At 44.7% G+C, this 27943-nt stretch overlaps 1 protein-coding gene across 1 annotated transcript in view; it reads left to right on the forward strand.

Moving 5' to 3' along the window:
- Window positions 1-184: 184 nt before the first annotated feature.
- GTF2E1 (general transcription factor IIE subunit 1) overlaps window positions 185-27943 on the forward strand; it is a 33876-nt gene continuing 6117 nt past the window's right edge. The window contains exons 1-3 of the mRNA XM_055002139.1: window positions 185-233; window positions 15625-16082; window positions 25546-25747. Coding sequence (XP_054858114.1) covers window positions 15635-16082; window positions 25546-25747 — 650 coding nt within the window. The 5' untranslated portion in view covers window positions 185-233; window positions 15625-15634. The remainder of the gene's footprint in view (window positions 234-15624; window positions 16083-25545; window positions 25748-27943) is intronic.

Here is a 27943-nt window from a genome sequence, read left to right on the forward strand (position 1 = left end):
GCTCGCCCGCTTCCGCGAGATTTTGGCTCTTCCCGTTGGCTCACAATCACGTCACTCGTGACCGAAGCGGTTCGGCGATTGGCTGCTGGAAGAGCCGGGGCGGGCCCAAGTGCTGGCGGGATCTCTTTCCTGTGGACGAGTTCGTCGCGAAGTGATTATGTGAGCGCGCCGTCGTGACGTAAATTGGCAGAGCGGGAAGCAGCGGCGGAAAGGCTGAGCGGGGCTTCTCGCAGGTCAGTTTTCCGCCGTTGAGAGGAGCGGGGCGGGACCTGGGTCGAACCTTCCGCTTCTCCTCAGTCCGGGGCGAGATGGAGCGCTGCAGGGCGCCCGGCAGCTTCACAGGAGACGCTGGGCGCCTCGCTCCTTACTCGCAGGGAGGCCTCCTGTAAGGAGGACCCTTCACCTGTGGCGGGCGCCTGCGGGCTGAGGGGAACCTGCCCAGGCGGGGCTGTTCTGGAAGCGCTCGGCGTGGCCCGTCGTTATTTAATCGCCTGTCTTCGTTTCCCACCTACGAGTATAGCCCTGTTGCTGAGGTTGCCAACCTTCAGGTGGGCCCTAAAGTGCTTTTGCAATTACAGGAGAACTCCAAGATCCAGAGATCAGTTTCCTGGGAGAAACTATTATTATTTATTTTATTTATTATTAAACGTATAGTTCGCTTTCTCCACAAACGGGCTCAGAGCAGCTAACATCATGTCACAATCAAATCGCATTTAAAACGCATAAAATGGCAGCTTGGGGGAGGGGAGTGGGCTCTATGGCATCGCATCCCTGCTGAGCTTCCTCCTTCCCCAAACGTAGCCCTTGTCAGGAATTTCTCCGACCCAGATCTCCAGGAATTTCCCAACCCAGATTTGGCAACCCTGCCTGTTCATGTGAATACTTTTACTCCCTTCATCTGTGTATCTAAAGAAGTGAGCTGTGTTGCATGTGTGTTCTGTGTAGCTAGTGAACAGGTTTGACTTTCATGTGAAAGGGGCCACATGGAAAGCAGATGTTAGGAGTGGAGGCTGGGAGATGGGGGAGAAGTGATCAAACTCTGACCATGACCACACTGCCTATACTGTGGATTCATTTGGAGCTTAGGTACCAAGAAGAGACAGGACTCCAGTGTGCTTCAGGAACGAGGCTGCAGCTTACAAAATATGTGCTAGCATCAAGCAGGTGCCACGCTCGCATCCAAAATTCAAGCACCACATTTATATTCACCCAAATGGCTGAGTAGGCTGCTTGGTGCTGATTGATCTGGAGAGGGCTGTTAAAAATCCAAATGTCTGGCCAAGGACTTTGGTGCTAATCTTTCACGAGAAAGCTTCAAGAACAGATCTCCCCTTCACTTCAGGCATGTTTAGATTTTATAGTCCATTCTTTTTTCTTTCAGCCTCTGCCTTTGTGTCAAGGAGTCTGGCCATGTATGGTCACACTAACACCTATGGGGTCTTCTGCCCTACACGGATGTCCTGGCTTTCATTCTCAGGCCTTCCAGGGCTTTGCTGGGGTGATCGTGCCTCAGCGTTCTGTAGACTAATCAAGCCTCAAAGTTGGCTGACATTTATCTTTGTACGTGGCCTCTCTGATTTCTTCTTTTCTCATAGCAAGGAGCTGACAACGGCACATTTCACTGTTTCCAAACACTGGGGTCTTCTTTGTTTCTCTTCCAATTAATGTCTTCAGTCCTGTTATTTTTGGTTTTCTCCTGGCCTGGGTCTTCAACCCACACTCATGCTGTCATTTATACTCTCATGCAGTCTCTCACGGCCACGCCTGGACAATAAGATTCCAAGGAGTTACATGAAGTTACTTCTTAATTGAGAAATTGTTTGACCTGTTGACTTAAAGGAAGCTGAAGCAAACAGCCAGGCAGTGTCACTTACTGCATTATCTAAAGGTGCACTGTTAACTTCTTGCTTTTGCAGGCTTCATTTCTTTTTATCTGTGAGACACTTAAAACCTTGATGAAGTTTATCTTGGAATACATTGATATGGCAAAGTTATAAGTTATGTATCTCACACAGAGTACTCCCTGTGGCCCACCATCCAATTTACTGGCCCATTTAGTCCAGCATCCTGCTTGCAGTGTTCCCATTTGGATGCCCCATGAAAGGCCATAGGCAGGGTCCACAGGGAACAGCCCTCTCCTGATGGCTGCTCCCTGGTATTGGACAGCCGTTGCTGTTCTCTCTGAACCTGGAGGTTCCATCAGCTCTCATGACTTTTAAGTCAACGATAGACCTGTTGTCCATAAATCTGCCGATCCCCCTTCCAGTAATCCTTCCAAATCATTGGCCATCAACACATCTTGTGAGTTCTGCAAGCCAACATCTCCTTGTGTGGAGTAGCGCTCCTTTTATACTGTCTTGAATCTATTGCAAACCAGCATTTTAAGATAAGCTGTGTTGGATGGTCCATCGTGTTCATTGGTTCATGTCCATCACCAATGTTTGAAGGAGCTTGCAAAGCGCTGAACTGGGTCCTCCACCTCAGATAGTCCAATCAACCCCTTTTGTATCTTAACCTTTTTGGAGCCCATTAGATGAGCAAGTTACCAGAGCAGAGGCACCCCTCTTGGTAAGGACTTTCTTGTAATTATGGAAAGTACCCAGTAACTTCACTGACATTGCTGTGTGGTAAGAAGTATTACAAGTCACACACCACACACTTTCCTATTCAGTGCTAGGAGAGCTTGTGATTCTCTCAGCAGAGTTTCCATTTCCAAGTGAAGGCAATTAAGAACATCATCAGCTTGGTAGTATTAGACATAACGACGCCGACGACATTCAATTTATATACTGCCCTTCAGAACAACTTAATGCCCACATAGCGCGGTTTACAAAGTATGTCATTATTGTCTCCACAAACAGGCACCTTGTGAGGTGGGTGGGGCTGAGAGAGCTCCAGAGAGCCGTGACTAGCCCAAGGTCACCCAGTTGGCTTCAAGTGGAGGAGCGGGGAATCAAACCCAGTTCTCTAGATTAGAGTCCCACCGCTCTTAACCACTACACCAAACTGGCTCTCTAGTCTGATGAAATGCATCTAGTCAAGGGGCCACAAATGAAGTTGCCATCACGAGCAACCTTTCACTACGGCAGTCACCTTCTTCCCTTATCTGACCTGGCATTCTAAGTGCACAAAATCAGATATGGAGTCCATCCCCTCTCCTGAGCCTTCATGCTGGGGGAGGTGCACTGTCGGTGGCAACCACAAATAAATGGTTGGTTTCTGTAATGCTTTCATAGACCTGAGGGAACACAGAGGAGTACTGCAGGAAATGTCCAGTTTTATTAGAACAGTGAGTGTTGGGCAGGAGTGTGGAAACAGAGAGAGAGAGAGAGCACATGTGAGCCTAAAATATATAAGGACTGGTCCAAACTCTATTATATTAGAACAACTAGAAAACATCACGGGCTTTTATACGTGGCCTTTACGTGATTTTAGCAGCGAAGATGGTCAGGGATCCAGTGTGTGAGTAGTGGCTTTCACAGGTGCCACGATCCTGTCAATTATCCATCACTGTTGCTGGGTCAAAATGGTGCATAAGTGGACTAGATGGTGTATTAATGATTTCCTTTGCTTCACTTGTATTACAGCTGGAATCCAGAGCATATTCATGCTATTTAATCAGCAAAAACCTTTGCTAAGGTGTCCCAGCTGAGTTCCTGAGTCAGAAGTTGTTGAGATTCCTTAAACAACTGGGATGATCATGAACCAGCTGATACAGTGGTTGCCAGGATGGATAAAAATAAAAAAAATCAGATTTTTAAAATTTAAATCAGATTTTTTAATAAAATGTTTTTGAGGAGAAATCTAAAGATAGTTTCCTATTTAAGATACATTATAGTCCAAAGGTTATTTGTCATGTAATAAGGATTAGTTTTTAATTATGTAGTAGCATGAGGCTGTATATTCATGCAATGTTTAAATTTTTTTGGTAAATGAATTCCATTAACCCATTCACAATGTCATGCTCTTCCAGAGGTTTCTGTAAGATTATTGGGCAATTTTTCTATCTAGAAAATATTATCATAGATGCTTGGTCGTACAGTTCTCAAAACTGTGAATTTGTGTCTGCAGAGATCACATGCCTCTTCTTCACAGAAAAGAGGTTATAAAATACAGAACTGAGAAAAAAACCGTAATCCAGGGGTGGACAATTGTTTTGGCTCGGGGGCCACTTTGTGGGAGTGGAGGTTAGCGGAGGACCGCACCTTTTAAAATGATTGCATTCATTAGTTAACTTTGCATTTCAGAAAAGGTATAAATTGTATCATAAAAATCAATAAATATAAATTAAATAAAATAGTGGTAGTTTTATTCAATTAATTTATTGTGCTAATTTCATATTGCGCTCGGGAAGGAAATCTCAGTTTAAGGCGGATTTTTCTGACTGTCTTGGCAGGCCACAAAAAACTCTGTAGCGGGCCGCATGTCGCCTGTGGGCCGCAATTTGCCCACCTCTGCCTTAATCCCATTTTTCCTTTGCAAACCTATGTACACAGAACCAGCCCCTTACCTCTTAAGTGCTAAGTTTCAAAAAACTCAGTGAATAGAAGATTGTTGGGAATGGAACAGATCTGCACAAGAAGCTAAGTGTGAGGAGTCTTTATGTAGAAAAAAATGAGTTTTTGTGTAGAAAACCATGATTTAAATCACTGGTCATACTGACTAGTGATTTAAATCATGATTTAAGTCGATTTAGTTTAAATCAAATCCACTCTGATGGTTGCAGAGCAATTATGTTTCTTTGCCACTATCACTGACCCTTCAGTGCGAGTTTTCCGCCAGTGTGCTTCTAGATGTCTTCCAGCTGTCATTAGATCACTCAGATCCATTGTAAACCATGCTGCCGGCTTCCATCCCAAGGAAGGGAGAGATCGATGAGCAGCAGTCTTGTCAATGACTTTGAGGAGTTTCCCACTGCAGCCTCAACAGCGTCTGGGTTTGGAATTCTAAAACCTCTCCAAGCATTTTGGAATCTAGAAGGGCCCATGAGTCTCTGCAAGTGGACTACTTTAATGGGTCCACCCTTTTTTGCAGGGTGGAGGGACCATATTCATCCTTCAGTCAATTATCACACCATGGTTCAGGCTGCATCTCCAATCCTGAAAGAAGACCTTCTCTTAAAGGCACAGTGCCAAAGTGTAAGTCCGAGGTGTGGCTCCTTTCATGGGTTGGTGGTGTCATGATTTGAGAGAGGCCCAGAGAAGTTAAAGAAGCTATAAAATCTGGGCTGGCCCTGATGAGGAGCATTCAACATGAACGTTGAAGTAACTCAGAACAATCAGTCTAGGTTTCTCCAGCAGCACGCCCAAGAGCATCTCTGCTAGTTCTGGAAGGGTGCTTATCGGGGAACTAAGTGCCTTGTAAATAATAGTAATAAGGGCTTTTCTTTCACTTATGCTTTAGGCAGTTTTCTGTTCTCGTTGTAGGCATTGTCTTTGAATTTCTAGTCCTTCTGCATGTTTATTGAATGTCTTACCTAGTAGGATTACTTTCCTCCCACTTCTTTACTCTGTAATCTGCTTTGAGTCTCGCTGAGAAAGGCAGGCTGTAAGTAAGCTCAGTGAATGAATGAAATAACACCTATAGTTTTAAATGCACTTAGAAGAGACACCAGTTGTCTGAGTTTTAAATCTCTGAGAAATATCTGTACATTTTCAGTTCAGCTCAGAGGGATGATTTGCTTACCAGCTAAGCGTGGCCAGTGGAACTGCCTCCTCTTGCATATTTCTTTGGTGTGGGGGGTGGACTGTGGCTTAGTGGAAGATCCTCTCCTTTGCAAGCAGAAGGTTCTGGGTTGAATCGCCAACATCTCCAGTTAAAAGGGCCAAGTAGACCAATTATCTGATTTGGGGTCAGGTAGTTTCATGTGTGTTCATTTCTCTAATTTTGGCTGTGTGTTGGAACTCATTCTCAGTGGTTTCTTCCGATTCCATAAATATGGGGTGGTGCAGCTGCTTCTGGGTGGATATTTGTGGGCGGGTAGTGCAGCTTCAAGAATCAGGAGGGGCAGCAGTTTACATGCAGTTGTTTCCCATTGTCTTTTATGACTAGGAGCAGCAATTTCGGCAGCAATGTCTCCTACCTGAAGAATTCATTATGTAGCACAGTGAATACTGGCTCTGCCAGCTTTAGAGGCAGAGGCAGTTGGCTGGAACAGTACCTTGTGATGTCTTTGTTCTAGGAAAGCTTCCCTTCCCCAGCCTCAGAGACAACCAGGAAGGCACTTTCTTGGGATATGCAGGAAAAGGTACATTTGTAGGGTATTAGCTTTATTTGCAAGACTGACTTTGTAATGTGGCATAATTTCATAAAAGTGACACTAATTAAGCTATGGCATTACTGACATGAATTAAGCTGTGGTTTGACACAGATGACCAGAGAAACAGCCTTGATCTGCCAACAGTATTAGCAGTGCCTGTGCGGCTAAAGGGTTCAACAAAAGATGCCTCTGGTTTTGCAACCTGTTATCCAAGATCTCTTAGCAGCTGCTAACACCAGCATTCTTTTCAGAGTTGCGCTGAGGATGAGGCTAAACAGCCCTTAATCTGCTTCCTAAAGACTTGTCTAGTCCTCCCTTGCACAGGAAAAAAATGGTCCAGTAGGGCCCACGGCTACAACACTTCAGTGTGCTGGAGAATATAGTATCAAGCTGATAGCTTAAGAGCTGCCTTCCCGAACAGTTGAGTAGCCCTGAGAATGAAGATGCATGGACCCCACAGCTGTGCTTCATTCTCTAGCAGTCTGTTTCTCTCTCCCACATATCAACCAGCCTGTAGTCTCAAATGCTACTCTTATTCCCACTATACCCACACTGCATAACAGGTTGGAGGTGAAAAAGAAATAGAGTAGTAGATTCTTTGAGAGTGGAGTACATCAGAGGCTCCTAGCCATGGTGACTAAAAAGAACCTCCATATTTGGAGCAAGCAAACCTCGGAAACCTAGTGCTAGGAGGCAACATTAAAGGAAAGCCTTGGCCTCCGTGCTCTCTCTGTTGGCCATTCAGGGGAACTGGCTGGCCATTGTGGAAAACAGGGTGCCTGGCCAGGTAGACCACCACTCTGATCCAGCAGGGCTACTCTTTTTCTCTCATGTTTTTTGAAGGCTCTATCTTGCTTTAACCAGTTGGGTTCCTGCCATCCCTTAGAAGTGTTGGAAAAGCGACAGCCTAATTACTGTAAATACTGCTTTAAAAAGGTAGTTTAGTCCACTTGTACCCTAGGGGGAGCTGTGGAGCATTCTCTAGCGTTTAGCAAAATCAAAAAGAGTCCAGTAGCACCTTTAAGACTAACCAATTTTATTGTAGCATAAGCTTTCGAGAATCACAGTTCTCTTCGTCAGATGCAATCTTGCGTCAGATGCATCTTGCATCTGACGAAGAGAACCGTGATTCTCTCTCTCTCTCTTTTTTTTTATAAAGATTTTAATTTTTTTTTAACTACATTGACTAACAATACAAAGGGAGAGAAGGGGGGCAGGGGAAGGAAAGAAAAAAAAACAGCAACATATAACAACATTACACTACACATAATGCTTTCCCTTCATACTGCCATTATTAAAAAATTAAAACTTTGTATGATATTGATGGAGTGGCTGACCTTGCAAAATACAAATTACAATTCAAATTAAGTCTTCCTCCCCCCCCCCTGGGCCTCGGACGCAATTTTCTCTGAGCAGCTGCAGCCGCAGTGCTCGTTCCCTCCCCCCCCTTCAGACTTCGCCTTTTCTTCTTGCTTGGTGTCTTGCTGAAATTCTTGATTTTTGTCCTCAAAGTCCCTTAATTGATCTTCTGATGTTATTTTGTAAGCTTGATCTTTGTAACTGAACCAAATACCTTCCGGAAATAGCCATTTGTACTTTATTCTACGTTCCCTCAGAAGAGCTGCGAGCTTTTTATACTTAAATCTTCTTTTCCGAACTAAAAATGGGACGTCCTTCAGTATCTTAACTTTATTACCCAGAAAATCCAGATCCGCATTATATGAGTTGTATAGGATAGTGTCTCGGATCCTTTTAGATGAAAACTCGATGATGATCTCGCGAGGCAGCTGACGCTTCGTTGCATATTTTGAAGAAGCCCAACGGACTTCCAAAATGGCGCTTTTTACCTCTTCTTTAGTTGCCCTCGCGGGTGTCACCAATAGTTCCGAGGCCAGACCCCATAAATCCTCATTTTCCTCCTCTTTCACGTTCTGGAGGCGTAAAATTGTCTGTGTTCATTCCACTTGTAGCCCGATGAGCTGGTTCTCCACCAGCTTTAACTCTTTATTCGTTGCCCTCACGAGTGACGCATTTTCCCGGGCAAACTTCTCTGCCCCCCCCGCTGCTTCCTTAATGGTTTTCACTTCGCTCTCAATTAAGCCCACCCTTTGATCTGTTTCATTCAGCTTGTCAACAAAGGGCTTTATGGCTTCGATAACCGACCTTTTCACCAAGTCTTCGAGCGACTCTCCTTTCGCCTGCAGGGCAGCCGAAATTGACTTGCCCAAAGCGGGACTCTGCTTTTTTGCTGCCATTTTAGGGGGGGGGACCGCCAACCAAATTCTGAAACTCAGCGAGGGGGAAGAGCGAGCCTGCTTAGCTTCAGATCCCACCACTCCTTCGCGTGCGCTTGTAATAACAGAAGGGATTCGCTTACTTACAGGCTTCCGCCTAGTTCTGCTCTTTGCCGTTTTCCATGGCCCGGCAGCACTCAAGGTGCCGCGCACATCTGCCGGCCTCCATAGGGACAAATGGGCAATTTACCTCCCGCATCGATTTCAGGGGGTTCTTCCCGCCGCGTCCCGGACCCTGCCTCCCTCACTGGGAGTCCTGGGGGCTAATCTTCGCAGATCAGCCGCCCGGTCAGGCTGCTCAGTCGCTTCCTCCCGGACCTGCGGAGAGGAGCGTCTGACATGGCCGAGAAAACGAAACCGAATCGAGAACTGTGATTCTCGAAAGCTTATGCTACAATAAAATTGGTTAGTCTTAAAGGTGCTACTGGACTCTTTTTGATTTTGCTACTACAGACTAACATGGCTAACTCCTCTGGATCTAGTGTTTAGTTTATTGACTGTTTTCTTTTGCAGCTCACCTACCCCTTGCTGTTTCTTTCTCTCTGCTGTGTGTTAGCATGTGTTAGTGCTTGTGCTTTGAAGGCCTCTCGGTTGCATTAATGGCCTTCAGCCAGTTATTGTCTTCTGCAAAAATCCTGTCGCGGAAAGTTTATTGAAACCAAATTCCAAAGCGTGGAATGGATTATTTCCTGAACTCTGCCAAGAAGAAGCTCCCTCAGAATCCCTAGATAATGTGGAGAAGGAGGGGAGGAAGTGGTCTTTACTGTGTTTCCGAGAGACCTGCACTCAAATCAGATTCTTTGAACTTCTTTTTGGTGGCTTTACCGTTTGCAACTTGACTTTTGTTCAGTGTTTTTTGTGTAGCTTAGTATTGCCTATAGAAGAACAACATATGAAGCTTCGGGGGCTGAACAAATCTACTCTTCCTTTATCGTTATTACCCCAGCTCCTGCTAGTTGAACAGTTAAGGGAAGTTCTTCAGGAGAATCAAGATTCATTATGGCTGTTTGGCCCTCTAGAGTGTCAGACTGTGGCTAGACAATGTCCTTCCTACAGGTTCTCCTCTACAAGCAAACAAGAGTCCATTGTTTGAATAAGGAAACTTTACTGCAGAAATGGTTCATTATAGTCCACTGTCCTGAATAGGAGATTCAGGATGGTACAAGAGCATTGTTACCAATGAAGGGCAAAGCATGAGGTACAAAGTAACAGTTCCCAGCTGAACCAGCCTCCCCCCACAGTTCTCAAAACAACATCTTTCAGTCTTGGGAAGCTGGACTCTCCCAAGGCCAATCCTGGGTGGAACGGTGTTAGACAAAACAATCTCGTCCGGTGAGAAGTCTGCTTGAGAACGGGTGCACCTGTGGGGAAAGCACTTAAACACTAGAAGCATTAGAAAATAGAGTCAGTACAGTTCATATACACACTGAACCTGACATTCTGCCCCCTTAAAATAAATCCCCCCCAGGTTTAGATGGGTAGCGAGTATGAAAAGCTTTGGTTAATCTAGGAGCATGAACATGTACAGAGTTCACCCACTCATCGAACCCAGAGTCAAAGTCCTTCCATCTGATGAGGTAGAACAGCTGATTGCGTTTGATTTTAGAGTCCAGAATTTGTTGTACCTCATAGTGTATTTGGTCATCTATTAATGTTGGAATGGGTGGAGCTTTGACGTGCCATTTATCGTCTGATGGAGCCTTCTTCAACAGACTGACGTGGAATGTATCATGAACATGGCGCAGATTTTTGGGTAAATTTACAGCAACGGTCACTTTGTTGATCACTTTGCGCACTGGAAAAGGCCCAAGGAACTTTAATGCCAGTTTGCGGCTGATTTGTGCTAGTTTTAAATTCTTGGTGGAAATATAAACTACTAAAATGCAGTTATGGCATTTCTAAGGGGTCTTCATATCGCGCCCTTATAGCATCCACCAACCCTTGTAAGGAATTGAGTTCTGGGGCCCCAACATTGTATAGTCCTACGTACCAGTCTGCCGCTTTGCCCTGAAGCCGTGAACCGAGATGTTCGATCTGGCTGGCCTCATTTCCGAATAGATGTCCCCATCGATTGAAGAACTGTACCACTTGTACTAGGAAAAATCCCAACTTGGAGGGATCCCCGTCAAAAGTGGCTTTCAGTTTCACCCAGCCCATCGGAAGATCTTGCCTTGGGGCCGGTGTAGGGTAATAGTCCAGCGGAGCATTTAATTGCGGTTGCGGCGTGATAAGAGGTTGCTGGGGTGGTGGGGGTAGTTGGGGCCAGGGTTGCGGCGGCAGTAATGGCTGCCTGGGACCCCCCGGCTGCGGCGGCAGATGCGGGGCCGGTTGTATTGGAGGGGGCCTCACTGGTTGGGTTGGCGGAGGTATTACCGGTTGAGCTGGCGGCGGCCGTACCGGTTGGGTTGGGGGTGGCCGAACAGGTTGGGCCAGAATTGGCCGCTGGGGCGCGGGTCGGTGCGGTCGAAGAGGGGGAGGCCTTACCGGTTGATCGGGAGGTGGTAACACCGGCTGAGCTGGAGGTAACCTTACCAGCTGTTGTGGTGGTATTTGTTCCTCCGATTCTGAGGCATCGTCAGGGCACTGGCTATCGGAGCAGGAATCCCCTTCACCTCCCGTCCCTGGGTTGTCCAAGGGCTGCGGCTGCAACGGGGCGGGCTCCCTCGGGTTAGAAATAACGCTTTGTAAGGTAGCTATTTGTATAGCCATCTCTTCGGGTGATGGTCTCTCTCCCGCCACCATTAATGAGAGTAGATGTATAGCATGAGCTAGGCTTTCTTCCATATCGACTAACCTAGCTTCTAGCAATTGCATTCTGCTTGGACCCAGTTGGTCCGTCGTGGAATCCCCGGCAGCAGCAGCCAACGGGGTATTCGGCTTCCAAGGTGGAGGGTCTCCTTGATCGTCTTGCGATCTCGCCGCTAGAATTCCTTTGGCCAGTCCAGTAACTGCCGTAATGCCGGAATCCACAGCCAGGGTACGGGTTTGCATCTGTACCCAACTTTGCTCGGAAATCTCTGGTTGCTCCGTCCACGGAGTGAGTTCCGAATAACCCTAACTTAGGACGCCGCGATGGGACGTTTCCCATTCTATCTGTTCGGTCGTCCTATTCCAAAACAGCCAGGGTTGGCTACTGTCCAGTTCAGGGACTGTTTCTAGGCTTCGGCGCCCATCCATGGGTAACGAATGGGGCACCCCACTGGCCCTGCGCTCTCTCGTTTCTCGGGGTCTGGGTCCCCACTCCGAGGGTGTGGGTACTGAGAACAAAGGTATGGTGGTGGCCGTCGGCTTTTCACCTACACTGTCGAGATCGATGAGAGGAGGGGTGGTAGTTGAAGCTCCGTTCCCTGCTGGTGCAGGGCCTTGAGGTTGTAACTGTTGATCGCCGGGAGAAGCATACGGATCAAACAAAGGATCCCTGTTCGGGACTGCTTTGGATTCCGATGGGCCCGGCTTAGACATGATTGGTAACAAAATGTCAGACTGTGGCTAGACAATGTCCTTCCTACAGGTTCTCCTCTACAAGCAAACAAGAGTCCATTGTTTGAATAAGGAAACTTTACTGCAGAAATGGTTCATTATAGTCCACTGTCCTGAATAAGAGATTCAGGATGGTACAAGAGCATTGTTACCAATGAAGGGCAAAGCATGAGGTACAAAGTAACAGTTCCCAGCTGAACCAGCCTCCCCCCACAGTTCTCAAAACAACATCTTTCAGTCTTGGGAAGCTGGACTCTCCCAAGGCCAATCCTGGGTGGAACGGTGTTAGACAAAACAATCTCGTCCGGTGAGAAGTCTGCTTGAGAACGGGTGCACCTGTGGGGAAAGCACTTAAACACTAGAAGCATTAGAAAATAGAGTCAGTACAGTTCATATACACACTGAACCTGACATAGAGCTGAAAACAGAGCTGGAAAACATACTTCAGTATATTGACTTGAGATGTCAGTATTCTTGTTCTTCAGAAGGTATATTGCCCCTAAAGACATTGCAAGAACCAATAAGGGCTATAGTGGACAGTGTTGGAAATGACGATTTACAGATTCAACATTTTCTCATATGTGGTGGACATGCAAAAAGGCAAGAAAATATTCGATAAAAATACATGAAGAGATCCAAAAGATGTTAAAGCTTTGCTTTATTATGTTATTAAACATCTTACTGAGTAAAATTAGAAAAGTACATGGTGAACTTTTTAAGTATATGGTGACAGCCGCGAGAGTTATATATGAAGCAAACTGGAAGACAGAATATTGTCCAAATGTGAATGAGTGGATGAACAAACTGCATGAATATGCATCTATGGCTAAACTAACTTCTTATATGCATAACAGACCAACACTGGAATTTCAGGGAAAATGGAAAGTGGATGAACAAACTGCATGAATATGCATCTATGGCTAAACTAACTTCTTATATGCATAACAGACCAACACTGGAATTTCAATGAAAAATGGAAAATGATTATGTAGTTGGAAATTAAGAAAAATCAATAATAGTTAAAATTATAAAATTAAGATCTCAAAAATGCAGAATGTAAAATGTAAAGTATAAGATTGAATATAGAATATTAAATATAAAATTTTGGGTATAAATAATTAAAAAGAGGAAGAGGGGTACTGGGGTAGTATTTTGTACTACATTAATATTTGTGGGGTGTGTGCACCCATATTCATGTGGCGGAAGTAGCTTGTGAATGACCAGGCCCTGGGTGCTTGGATAATATGATCGCCTTGATCACAGATGCTTTCTATATGCCATCACCCCAGTGTTCTTCCATTACATTTCTGTTCAAGAAAGTACCCGTCGCCGTCTTCTAACGTGACTGTTATGTAAAGGACTTGCTCACAACATTTCAACAGCAGCTTAATTGACAGAGGTGAGTCAGCAGTAGGGATTTGGCGTATAGTGCAAAGATGGCTTGTCAACGTGTCCGATGGAGCCCTTGAGATTTATCCGGCCTCTGAAGTGTGCACTGTGCATTGTCAGTTGCTGTGGAGATCGTGAGTTCTGAAGGCTGTGCTCTCAGATTCCTTCGCTTTGGGTCAGTAATAAAGATAACAGGGATGATTTGGCAGAAACGTTTCTCTTACGGGATTGTGAAAACTCTTGGCACTGACCTACTGAAAAAGCAGCCTGCTAAAATTAGTGTGTTGTGCCCTTTTGGTCCTTCCTTCTGCACCTCTGAAATCCTTAGGATGTGTAAACTGCAGCCAAAGAGATAAAGTAGATGAGGAAGGACTCTTCTCCCTGTTTATCCATCAGTATTTTTCTTTGGTACAGGTAGTCTAAGGGAAATAATTACATCCATGTCTCCCAGGAATCTCTCTAAACCTTGCATTGGAACCAGTGATGTGTGAGCAGAAAGGGGAATGTACTTGGTTCCATTTGCGCAAGCAGTAGCTCAGTGGCTGCAGCAACACAGCACTTTAATATAATTTTTAACAAGACAGCAGTGTGCAAATGGAGCTGTGGAATGCACAACAGATGGTTCGCGTGATTTCATTGAATTCTGAAATTGTATCACAGGAAATACCTTGTGCTGTGTCTTGCACGTGGAGGGGGGAAGGTCGCGGGGATACAGTTACTTTTGCTTAACATCAGCTGATAGCAAGGAGTGGTTTTTAGTTGCACATGTGCAACTCATTGGTTTTCTAAGCTCCAGCATGAATGATTTCTTAATAGCTCCAGTGTATTGCAGTTAAAATTGCAAGTGAATACATTTTGTATAGCGCTGCTTGTTTTAATAATTAGAAATTCTTTCTTACTGCTATGTTCCAGGAGCCCTGTTGTATAACTTGATCTCATCACACCTGGCCTGGCCTTAATCAATTTTTGCCTGCACATATTTCTGCCATACCTGTCTTAAAACTCACGGACATCAGGATAACCTTTTTCCCTTTTAAATGTTTATTCTTGAGTCCAAGGAGGCATAACTCAAAAAGTCATCTCAGTTCTGCTAATAGCTGGTATTTCACTGACTTTGTGGTTTGAGTTCTCTGGTTTCAAATGCGCTCTTGCAGGTAGCAGTGCGTTTCTGCCTTTTTACAGCAACGTTGTGTGCTGTCATTGTACAGTGATAGCGGATGTGATGTTGCTAACTAGAACGAGGTGATACAGAATAGGGGGACAGTCTGGCCCCATCACCTTATAATGGCAAATCATGGTCTGGTCTGATTCATACCCTTCCCCATGCGCTTGGATTCATTCACTCTCGTGGCTAACCAGAATTTGTTGTTTTATCTGAACCTAGCAAATTATGGCTTGTTTGCAAATCAGAATTGGAAACCACCATTTGCTTTGGATATCTGTTTCTGGGCCTAGTTTAGTGTCCTGGTTCTTGCCTAGAAGGCCTTAAATGGCTACTTGCAGGACTGCTTACTCCCACATTGTCCCGCCCACCAGTTGAAATCTCTTGACAAGATCTTGGCAGACCTCAGAGGTAAGGTGGGCAGCAACCAGATACAAGACCTTTTCAGTGGTGGCACCTCACCTTTGGAATGCCCTCTTCCTCGAGTCTTGCTTGGCACCTACTTTCATTTTAGCAGAATGGCCCAAACATTTCTCTTTGCCCAAGCTTTTACCCACCCAAGAGGTTCCATCTTTTTAGATATTTTATGGTTTGTTCCTAGCCTGATGGCTATTGTATTAATATCACTTTAAATGGCCCTTTCTTTTAACATATGTTTATGGTGGGGCTTGTTTTTTAGTGGTAGTTTGTATGGGTGTATTTTTCGTATTAACTGGATTGTTTTACTGTGTCTTTATTGCTACCATTTGTTTTTATTGTTTTTATGCTTGGGCTGGTTTTGTTACTGCTACCTCGAGCAGGTGTGGAGAGGCAGAATATTAATTTTCTAAATAAAATAAAACAAATAACAGCAAGCCACACTTTCCTTCTCTCAACTTCTTCTGAGGCAGTCAGAGCATGTAGGGAGCATGCAGCACTGACTTAATGCCAAAATCGGGCTTGGTGTTGTATGAGAGCCAAGCCAGTTCCAGTAACCCACATTATTAAACAATTAAATGCATTTTTTATGGTTGTTTCCTTCCCTTACTTTTATGTTACAGCACACTTGCTATGACAGACCCGGACGTTCTCACTGAAGTCCCTGCTGCACTAAAGCGCCTTGCCAAGTATGTTGTGCGTGGCTTCTATGGGACAGAACATGCTCTGGCCCTAGATATTCTGATTCGGAATCCCTGCGTCAAGGAAGAGGACATGTTGGAATTGCTCAAGTTTGACCGGAAGCAGCTGCGAGCTGTTCTCAACACTCTCAAAGGAGACAAGTTCATCAAATGTAGGATGAGAGTAGAAACTGCCGCAGATGGCAAAACCACCCGGCACAACTATTACTTTATCAACTACCGCCTGCTAGTCAATGTGGTGAAGTATAAACTAGATCACATGAGGAGGAGAATTGAGACTGACGAAAGAGACTCTACCAACCGAGCTTCTTTCAGGTGTCCCATTTGCTTCAGCACCTTCACGGACCTGGAGGCCAATCAGTTATTTGATCCTATGACAGGTAAGTGGCAAGCATTCACCCCTTCGGTGGCCCCAAGAGTTATGGACCTAAGTGTGGTGGTGGTAATTAAAATTATTTTCTCATGATGCAGCGCATTAAATGGTTGGGGGGGGGGCGGGTAGGCTGTGGCTCAGTGGAAGTCTATCTTTGCACGCAGAAGGCCCCAGGTTCAATCCCTTATTCTTGGATCCTCGTCTGTGTGTTTCTATTTCTGGCACTGAAGAGCAAAAAGGGGACAGCTGAAAACACCAGGTCCTACTTTACACAAGGCATAGCTCGCTTTTAGAATTTGGTGCCAGAAAGAGAAAACGTTGGCCAGATTGGTTTCCAACTACCATAGCAGTATGATCTTGTTTTATTTATTCATTATATTTATAATCCGCTCTCCCCGCAAATGGGCTCAGAGCGGATGACATCAGTGCTAAAATTTGCAATAAAATTTGCATTAAAACCTTAAATAAGCATTCAAGTTCAGTAATAAAAACAGCTCTAGGTGACGGCCCATATTTCCAGCCCCAACCAAACATTCTGTGGGGCAGTGGTCCAGTCAGTGGAAAACAGAATCAGGGTGGGAATTAAGCTGCCCCCCGCAACTGGAAACCGGTAGGAAGGCTCACTCATAGCCCAGCCTCAACCCTATGCCCGGCCAAACATCTCTGTCTTACAAGCCCGGCGAAAGGATAGTAGATCTTGTTGGACCTGGGTTTCAGCAGACAGAGAGTTCCACCAGGCTGGTGCCAGGACTGAAAAGGCCCTGGCTGTGGTCGAGGCCAGGTGAGCATTCCTGGGGCCAGAGACCACCAGCAGTTTTTTATCGGCTGACCAGAGCATCCTCTGGGGCTCATATGGCAAGAGCTGGTTCTGCAGATACGCTGGTCCCAGTCTGCCAAGAGCTTTATAGGTATGGAGCCGCTATGTTCAGAGGAGCAGCACCTCTGCAGGTGAATTGCTTTGGAATCAAACAGTAGGGAGGGCAGCTGGTGCTTTGCCTTGTCTGAGGGCTTCCTGGTGCTTCTGGCCAGCCACGGCTGGACACACGGTGTGGGACTAGATGGACTCCTTACCTGATCTGGCCCCCTGCCTTTCTCCCCAGTGGGGACCCAGAGGGGATGGCCTAATTCTCTCCTTCATTTTATTCCCACAACAATCCTGTGAGGCAGGTCAGGCCAAGGGTGTGGGATCGGCCCAAGTCATGCAGAATGGGGGTCCATGGCAGAACGGGGATTCAGGCTGGGGTCTCCTGCATCCTAGTCCAGTACTTTAAACACTGCATCACGCTGGCTCTCTTGCGTTCTTTCCGAGTACCACAATTCTGTCATGTTTGCCATTTCAGTTGGTGCAGACTGAAAAATCCTTATGGTTTAGAGCTCCAGAAGGTTAAGCAAAAGGCCCTTGGTGGGGAAGTTAAAGGAACGCGGCTTGTGATGGCCCCTCTTTCTTTACTATGTTGTAGATGCAAGAATTATTAAAATAACAGGAGGTAGTTTGGTCTGTGAAGGAAAATAACAGAGCTGATTTGAGAGGCAGTTTTTAGTCTACTGTGGGAAAATTGTTCATCATTATGGGAGGAACGTGAAATTCTGCTGCTTTTTCTAGGTTATTCTTCTGTATTTTGGAGCACTCAAAGAAGGAGATGATTTCCATTCATGGCTGAATTACAGACTCTTATAATAAGGAAGGGAGTATTATAGTGCAAAATCTAAATGGATTTTTCTAAGAAACCCCGAGGCCTTTCTTATTGGGACGCACAGTGTATTCTATCGAGTTGGCTGTATAAATTGTGCCTAGACAGTCAGTGTGTCTGGAAGGTGGAGTTTTTTTGCCTGCGATGCAAACAAAATTGTAATTGCTTTTTGCACCTTCAGTAGAGTGTGAATAAAATGGGATGCTTATAACCTGCGGGGCGGGAGGGGGGTGTTGCTACTGGCTGGTTTCAGTCACTGCTTGAATGGTAGCTGAGTCCCATGAGTACAGCTGGCTCAGATACCAGGGCTGTTCTGTGTGTCTGGGCGGCTTTATTTCGTTGACAAATGGGATTCATGCACTGGCGGCAGTAATACCCCCTCTAGCCACAGTGTTTCCACCATCCTTGATTGACTGCTCCTTCCCATTGCCTCGCATAGCTTGAGGAGAGACGGCATTGTGCACAGTTGCAGAAAGGAAGGCAGGTGGCCGGCACCGTCAGCCACTAGGCATGCCAGGCAGTGAGATGCAGGTGGAAGAGTGACGTAAGGAGGCGTTGGCCAAGCAGGTCTGCAGCTGTCTGCTTGCCCCAAGAGGCCCGGCCAAGGCACCAAGCAGTGGCCTTTGGTGGAGCTGAGCACGAGTCAGTTGTGTGATCCTGTTTCCAAAAGGCCAGCGGTGGGTTCAGGCTGTTAATAGCTGCGCAGTTGCCAGGCTATGCGAAAAAAATAGTTCAGCCGAACTCCCGTGCTAGTCTGGAGTTCTGGGCCCGGTTCTGCTCTCTGCGCTATGAAGGATGCGGAGGAGGCTTAGAGGAGGGCAGTGAGGACGGCAGTGAGTCTGGGCGACCAGGACAGAGGTCTGAAGGAACCTTTGCTTGTTTAGCCTGCAGTAGAGGAGATGGAGAAGGGCTGTGATTTGCATACCTGAAACATCTGAAGGGCTTCCCTGGCAGGACTAGAACAATCTGGTTTATGTTACAGGAGGAAAGATTTTAGGTGAATGTGAGGAGAAACTTCCTAACAGATGAGGGTGGTTTGAGAGTGGAACTAGTTACTGGGCTGGGGGCGGGGAGGCTATCCCTCAATGGAGGGCTAAAGGCAGAGGATTGAGCAGCCATTTGATGGGTTAGCTCTAACTTGGGTTTCCAGCACAGAGCCTGAGGGTGAGACTAGATGGCCTCTAATAACCATTCCGGCTTTAGGATCATATTCTCCCAAGTACTGGCATACCAGGTGCTGTAAATTTTAAGCAATTATGGTATACATTGCAGTGCTGGCTGTTAATGTTTACCTCAGAATGACTAAACAATACCTCAGCACTGACTGACTTACTGGAGCAATGAGGTTTTTAAAAAAGTCTTCTTTGGTGTCATAATTCTGTTTAAATTTGCCAACTTGTCAGCCTTACAACTTTTAATAAACAAAGGGAAAAAATTAATAATTTTTTTAAAAAAATCAGATTTTTTTACAGACCAATGGTGTGACACATAGGTGGGGGTTCCCTTTTGATCTATAATTTAAATTTAAAAGGAAAAAGTATTAGGTTAGGACTGTTGAAGAGGCAGAAAAACTGGCAAGACAAATCTTTGCTTAGAAATTGGCTGACAAAGGTAGGAGATGTGCCTTATAATTGCTGTGTGCTTTCATACGCTTGTTTTAGTGTTTATAACAGTGTCAAAAATAAGGTTATTTTCTTTAAATGTGAGTGGCTTGAATAAGCAGCATAAAAGGAGGACATTTTTTCATAAATTGAAAAATGAAATAGCAAATATCATTTTTCTGCAAGAAACTCTCATATCTGATACTCAAAGCAATTTACTGGCGCGTTAAAATTAGGAACATGATATGTAGCTTCAACAAATCAAAAGAAATGTGGTATGGTGATAAATATAAATGACCCTGCTATGGAAGTGAGTGAAATATATGCCAACTTAAGCAGCAGGATTCTTCTTTTGAAAGGGAAAATAGGAAGAAATTTAATTACTATAGGTAACATTTATGAACATCATAATTGGCAATGCAGCTTTTTTCTCATTTAATAATAGGGCTGGTGGGAGAGTAATAGGTAGTTTTATGAAACAGGCAGAAATGAATTGATGATTTATGGTTTTGATGATTTAAGAATTTTTTTTTAGATAAATAGAAAAAAAAGAGCTTTTCTTTATAACCACAAATAATTCTATCATTGTACTTGTATTTGCCTCAGAGACAATTGGAAGCCTTTTCTTTTTTTTTAAAAAATATTTCTTTTCTATTTTCCTTTTTTCTTTCCCCCTCCCTCCCTCCCTCCCTCCCTCCCTCTTCTTTCTTTCTTTCTTTCTTTCTTTCTTTCTTTCTTTCTTTCTTTCTTTCTTTCTTTCTTTCTTTCTTTCTTTCTTTCTTTCTTTCTTTCTTTCTTTCTTTCTTTCTTTCTTTCTTTCTTTCTTTCTGTTAAGTTTTGCAATTTGTTGATTGCTTGTTTAAATAAAATTTTAAAACTTTGGGTGGGGAAAGGGAAACATCCTTTTGAATGGGCCCCATTAATGTATACAAACACTAGTGTAGAGGTATCTATACACAATATAGTCTCAGATGATGAATATGGTATTTCTCTCTGATGTAAATAATTCAAGTACTGAGCTTAAATGAGTTATTGATAAATAGTCACAGGCGGAAGTTATAAAATTAATGTAGAGAAAACTGAAGCTTTACTATTTACTATTTACCAGTCTGATCTCTCGCCAATGAACTGAATAACCAAAATGGGCAGAATGTATATTTAGGATTGTTGTAGATAAGAATAGCACCAAATTAGTAAAAAAGTAATTTTGAAGGAACCATAAAATACGTTAAAGGTAAATTAGACCTTTGGCAATCATAGGAATTATCTTTATTAGGTCATATCAGCGTTATAAAAATATTATCCCAAAACTTATTTATTTGTTAGTCAATATTCCACAAGTAATTTGTCAGATGACTTTTTAAAAAAAATAGCAGAATGTACTGAACACTATTTGGGAAAAGAAAAAACCTAGATTTACAGTGCAGTCAGAAGCAAAATTGCTCCAGTCTAAGCCCGTTGAAATCTGGAGTAACTCTAGTTTAGGATTGCCCTATTAAAGAAGCTGTAATGCAAGATAAAGTAATAAATCGTGGATTAGGTGTACCTAGCATTAAGTTGCACCATGATTGGCTACGCTCATGTGATTGCCATTTGGTTGAATAAACCAGACAGGGAAAAGGTCTATGACCATGACAGTTTCATAATAAATAATTTACTCTGTGATTGGGACCTATATAGGGAAAAACTTGCTCCAGACATCTCTCCACTGGCTTCTGCAGTAAGGGGCTTGCATCGCCTCCAGGGTTTCCATTTTGATTTTGCATATAAATGGGAGAAAGTAGGTTTAGTCTCTTACAGATCATTAATAATTAATAATAGGATGTTGTATTATAGTGAAGTGTTTAAAAAAGCAATGGTAGGATAATCTTGTTTGAATATTTCCAAGTTAGGTCCTTCTTGAGAAAGAATTTTCTGAAAAAGCATGAATTAAGGAACTGTTCTAGTTTTTAATTATTATTGTTGAAAATTAAAGGTTATTTAACGTCAAAGCTTTATAATATTCTTTGCAGTTTAAACCAAGTGAATAATAATTCTCAATGAAAGTGGGGTGCCCTTACTTGGTTATGCATTTCTGGACCATGTTTGAAAATCCATATTAAAATATGGATTATCATTTTTAGTTTGTTTACACTGATGTGCTGATGTAGCATTTTATAAAGGTTTTCCCTGTACTGTAAAGTTTACAGTATAGGGAGAACCTTTATGAAATGCTACATCAGCGGTATATGACCTCAAAAAGATTGGCTAGGATTTATAAATCAGCGAATAATGTTAAGTGTGTAGCTGTTGATCTACATTAGAACAGCAGGATTTGAGTCCAGTGGCACCTTAGGGACTAACCAGATTTTCAGAGTGTAAGCTTTTGAGAGAGAGAGTGTGAAGAAAGGAGCTCTGGCTCGAAAGCTTACCCGCTGAAAATCTTGTTGGTTTCTGAGGTGCCACTGGACTCACATCCTGAATCCCCAACAAATGTTTCATTTTTTTAAGGCACTTAAGATATGATTTTCTGCATATGTTGTGGAAGTGTTCATGTGCAAAAGCAAGGATTCAAATCTGGGTCTTCCAGATCCTAGTGTGACACTTTAACCCCACTACACACTGACTTTTTACTTCCTTATTTATGATAAATATCTATATCTATTGTCCCGGTCCTAAATATCACACAATACCCATTGAAAACACCACCTCTAAAACTAATCCAACAAAGCTGCTCTTGAACCTGATTACAAACCAGTCCAAATGTTAGCTCTTCAAAAGGCTTGATGAGTCAGGTATCTGAAAGATGTTCATGAAGTCTCCAGACAATCATTCCTGGGGAGCCATGATCAAAAAGGCCCTGTTCCCAGTAGACGCCCAACTAATCTTCAAAGAATGAAATCCACAGAGAAGTATTTTTGAAGATGATCTTAACTGCTGGGCATTTCCGGTGAGAGGAAGTGGCCCTTCTGATAACCCTGGTTCCAGCAGTTGTTTCTGAACCCTTTCCACAAAGCGTGTTGCAGTCATTTAGGCAGACAGTACCATGCTGTAGATGTCTGTGGCAGTAGCCACTTCCTACCATGTTTCTTCGAAAGAAAAAACAAACCCTTCCTTTTGTAAAAGAAGATTTCAGCTCCACCAGTTTGGCCTTTTTTCTAATCCTAAAGACCACCCACTTACAACAATTGAGCCAGAGTTTTCCTCCCTGCTCCATCGCAGCCTCCCTCCTTTTCCCTTCATCTCCCACTGCCACACTCTTGTATCCCACACACAGCCCTGCAAGGACTTTCCTTTCTTTCCCATTCTTGCTGGTGTACCCCTTTGTGGAGATTCTGCAGGTCGCCTCTATGAGCTGCCTGGGTACCCAGCCACGCTCTGGGTCACAGCATGGAAGTTGTGGCAGCTGCAGGCAAGAGAATGGGTTAATGGAAAGTGCTGTGCAACAGATGCATTCGGAAATGAAGGTAGATTCGAGAAGTCTGCTGGTGAGCTGGTCTGCCTTGAACTTCCACTGTGCCAGCCTCTTTTGTGGGCTGTGTTTCCCACTCCACATCCTTTCATCTGGTGTCCTTGACCTTTAAGTGCAAACTTTCAAGCTGTTCATGCAGAGGAAGAACATTCAGCACTCTTGTTTATTAAGTAATCCTCCCCACCCCATCCGCTGGATGATTACCATAAAAATGGTGCACAGTTGAAGTAGTATTGAGACTAGACACTTAGCTCTACCGGAGAGGAAGCCATGGAGCATTGTGGATGGCTCTGTTGTGTTTAATGGGAGTTGAAGTAATCACTGCAAGGCCAGGAAATTCTGAGAATCAGAATTATAACCATTTCTTTAATTTCTTGCGAACACTTTTGTTTGTTTGTTTTTCACTAATTACAAACTAGGGCAAACCTACGTTGTGCAAGCTTTTGAGTTCTGCAGAACTCTTCATCCGATGAAATGTTTAAGGGGGAGCAGGTTCTACATGCGATGCAGACAAGAAATCAAGCTTGAAACCACCACCCATTAAAACATCAGACTTGATGAAGAATTCTGGAGAGCTTAAAAGCTTGCACATTTATTTAGTTTGGTTTTTGGTTGGTCCTAATAAAAGGTCTTGCTCTGACCTGGATGGCCCAGGCTAGCCCGATCTCGTCAGATCTCACAAGCTAAGTAGGGTCAGTGCTGGGTAGGACTTGGATGGGAGACCACCAAGAAAGTCCAGGGTGCTATGCAGAGGCAGGCACTGGCAAAAACCACCTCTGTTAGTCTCTTGCCTTGAAAAACCCCAGCAGGGATTGCCATAAGTTGGCTGCAACTTGAGTATTATGTGTTTTTAGATTTTTCTTTGGACCAATGTGGCTATTTGCAGACTCTGCCTATTTTTACTGCAAGTGTTTATGTGAAAACAAAGGAATCCTTCCCATAAGCATGCAGGGAGGTGGGGTTACATGGCATACTGGTTCCATACATTATTTATGGTTTTATTCTTGTTGAGATAACTTTTCGTTGTTCATGTGAACCCACATGAAGATACCTTATCCTGCATCGGATGATCTGCCCATCAATACTAATACTAATACGGATAGTAGCAACAGCAATAACAACATCTTAGAGACTAGTGGTATCAAACAACGTTCTACTTTTGTACCGAAAATTTCTGATGGACTGATTGATAGTTTTGAAAGAGCTGGGACTGGCTCAAGGTCACTCAGCTGGCTTTAAGCGGAGGAGTGGGGATCGAACCTGCTTCTCCTGATAAGAGTCCTGCTGCCCTTAATCACTACACCAAACTGGCTCAAGATCAATGGCTCTCCAGGGTCTGAGGCAGAAGTCTTTCACATTACCTACCGGTCCTGATCCTTTTAGCTGGAGATGCCAGGGACTGAACGTGGGACCTTCTGCATACTAGGCAAATGCTCTGTCACTGAGCCATAGCCCCTCTGCATCCAGCTGACCTTGCTCAGTCACATTTCTATGTGAGAACTACATGATGGTAACACAGAAGAGGCCATGGGGCAGAAGCAACCTCAGAGCAAGTGGAGGCCAATGGCTCCTGCAAACTTACACCCATGGCTATCTTCACCATAGCCCAGGTCTGAGCCGAGTGGGCCCTGCGATGTCACCAGCTCCATAGAGGCTGCTTGGCTGTACTCGTTCCTGGCCACCAGTGCCCTTCCCCAGCGAGTTAAAGGGTCGGTGCTAGTAGCAATTGTGAAAAGAGGCCAAAGAGGTTTTGTGTATCTTTGGGAAGATATCTGTGATGGTTGTATTGCTGTCACTTGAGATTCTGTCAAACTAAGGGATGGGCGTTCGAGCTGGGAATCTTACTGTTCCGATCCAAGCACTTAGGCTGGGAAAAGTTGTGAAGTGAGCAGGAGGTAGAGCAGAGGACAAAATCCACAAGGATTTCCTTAAAAACACTCCAAAGAAAACCACACTGAGATGTTAGGCTGGGATTTATAGGTGGGGTGAGCAGCTGACCTGTAGCGCTTTCCCAAAGACAAAAGCAATTTTGGTTTACGGAATAACTGTAGAGAATGATGGATCCTCGTAGTCCTTTTCACTCAGTTCAGGTAGCCGACATAGGACCTAATAGCTCACCCAGGCCAAGGAGTTCATTGGACTGCAGCATTATGGGCTTTGGCAGGCAAGATATTTGGTTTATCACCCCCCCCTCCTGTTCTCAAGAGTGTCCAGGCTTTGTGGAGATTTGAACTAGTTTTGGTCTTACACACAAGCTGTTATGCCTCCCTAGCTGCACCTCTACAATCCTTGAGTTGCTGACCCAGGCCTAGGAAAACTAATAACGTTGTGTACAGGTTTGAGTTTTAAGCTTGCTGTTCAAATGTTTGTTTTCTTTCGTCTGTGGGAAGGGTTCAGTATGGGTTTATTGTCCTCTGACAATAGAGAAGCAGGCCTTGGTGCTTTAGATACAACCGGCGCTTTTCTCATGGAGGATTTTCTGTAGCCTTTTATGTGCTGCCCAAAGTCTGCTTCTTGATTTTGTTGTCTATTTTTCTCTCTTCACTTTTACTGCCAGTGCTGTTGTCTGGCTTTAACTGCTGCTTTCTTACATATTCTCCAATTTTTTTTGTTACAAGGAGGATGTCAGAAGCAGCTTTGCATAAGTGTCTTTTTTTTCTTCCATAGAAAGTGTGGAGTAGAAATAATGAATGATAGTAGTAAATTAGTAGCTTCTTTTCTGTTTAGGAATTTTCCGCTGTACCTTTTGTGAGACAGAAGTGGAGGAAGATGAGTCGGCTATGCCCAAAAAGGATGCCCGGACTCTGGTGGCTCGGTTTAATGAACAGATCGAGCCAATCTATGCCTTGCTGCGTGAAACGGAGGATGTGAACTTGGCCTATGAGATTCTGGAACCAGAGCCGACGGAGATCCTCACACTGAAGCAGAGGTGGGCTGGGTCACTGACCTGTGGCTGATGTTTTTGCTGTCTTCTATTTATTTGTTATTCTCTTTATTTATACCCTGCCATTCCTCTTAATGGGGACTCAAAGCAGTTTCCATCATTCTGTTTGCCCTTCATTTCATCCTCACAACAACCCTGAGAGGTGGATTAGCTGAGAGGGTCACCCAGGGTCACCGAGCAGTCCAGACCGAGGATTCGAACTTAGGTCTGAGTCCCACAGTCTAACCACGATACCACGCTTCCTAAATGCTATTTTAAAAAAAAAAACATGGTGTGGGACGTGTTAGGGCAACTCCTATGATCTGTGTATTCCACTTACCTTGTCAGGTGAAGAATCTGATGAACTTAGATTGCAGGTAAGGGGAAGGAGGAGGCAGTGAACCGCGGGAGGAAGTAGTGGTCAGGCCTGCAGTGTGACCTGTTGCTCACTGCGTGCACTAAGAACAGAGGGGTTGATTTGTGCTTGACTGAGTGTTGTCACCTTCCACAAGCTGAGCTTGATCCTGTAATCCTCAGTTTTCCTTTTCAAAACTCTGGTATCTGCTCCATGGAATGAGCTACTGCCACTTCGTGCTGAGTAATTGGATAAGGAGAATGCATTTCCCCAAGGGTAGGATCTGTCTGGTATAAGGGCGTGAGCAGCACATGTGGTTGTGCCCTCTTGTGGGAGGCATCAGCTGTCGTGTGTTCCGTGTTGCGTCACCAAATTCCTGGCAAGAAAGTGACTTATCAGGATAGGTTTTCACTCTTTCCCCTTTAGCCCATCTCCTCTCCACAGCCATGCATGCCCACTGCCTTGGAGGCAGAGAAAATCCAGCCCAGCAATACAGGGAAAGAGCCTGTGTGTAAGCCGGGCTTTTTAACTGAACGGCTTTTCTGCAGAGAGGGGATTATGGAGCCACTGCGATCATAGGTTCTCTCCCCTCATTTATCCTAGGTACAGGGGCCATTATTTGCTATGCACAGATGGAGAAAGGGGCTGTGGTTTAGTGGCAGAGCATCTGCTGGGAGTGCAGGACGTTCCGGATTCAATCCCCATTGTCTCCAATTAAAGGATTTAACAGCAGATGATGTGAAAGAACTTGGAGAGCTGCTGCCGGTCTGAGCAGAGAATCCCGGCCTGGATGGACCAAGAGTCAGATTCTGCAGAAGGGCAGCTTTGTATGTCCGAAGGCAGGGAGCAGCTCCCCAGTCTCTTCCAGCTCCATCTGCACGTCTCTGGTGGGGCCTCCAGCCTCAGCCAGAGCCTGGCTTCATACCGTGAGGGTAAACCTAGATCTGCTTCAGATGGTTTATGTGTTTGTGTGTTTCTTATTTACAGTCTGCTTTTCCCACTGAGACTCACGGCAGTTTACAAGATTGCTTATTTCTGCAGTCTATACTCCCTTGCATTTATTGAATATCCCTGCTGTTGGTGCAAGTCAATACAATCAACAGAGTGTCGAAATAAGCACTGTCACGTGGCCTGATAAATAACAGTAACAACCCTTATTGAAGGATCTCTTTGAACCATTTCCTTACGGTATAGCCCTCCCCCGAATAACCCAGTTTTGCATCGTTTGCCAAAAGCGAGAAGAATGGGAGCTTTCCTGACCCTTTCAGGCAGGCGGTTCCGTAAGGTGGGGCCAACCCAGAGAGAGCCCATGTATGGGCAACTGTTGATTTTGCCCGTTTGCAGGTGCCCCCTGCAGAAGGCCCTGTTCAGATGAGCGAAGCTGCTGTGGTGGAGCATAGGGGGAGAGGAGCTCCTGTAGATATGAGGGGCCATGTAAGGAATCTGTTCTAATCTGGTATGAGCTTTTCCAGCTGACTCCCTGCCAATGTTTGCAGTCGTTACGGCTGCTTCACCTTTTGGGAACTCTGGACTTTGTCCTCATGTTCTGACTGTGTGTGGCTTGGAGGTACAGGGCTCTGCCTTCCTTCCAAGAGGACAGAAGGAGAGCCGGATTATCTTGTGCAAACTTTCTGTCTTTGGATGTCGCAGTCCTGCTTTACTGACTGAACACAGAAGCGGCTGTGTATCTGGCTAACATCACAGGCTGAGTCTGCAAAGGGCTTCTGGAGACAAAACGATAACCACCTAATGGCAGCAGGCAGCATCTAGAGTAGATGGAACGCACTTCACTCTATATGGGCTTCCTTTAAAGTGTGTCTGGAAACCACAACTGGCAGAGAGGGCTG

Source organism: Eublepharis macularius, chromosome 18, assembly GCF_028583425.1.
Source record: "Eublepharis macularius isolate TG4126 chromosome 18, MPM_Emac_v1.0, whole genome shotgun sequence".
Classification (NCBI taxonomy): Eukaryota; Metazoa; Chordata; class Lepidosauria; order Squamata; family Eublepharidae; genus Eublepharis; species Eublepharis macularius.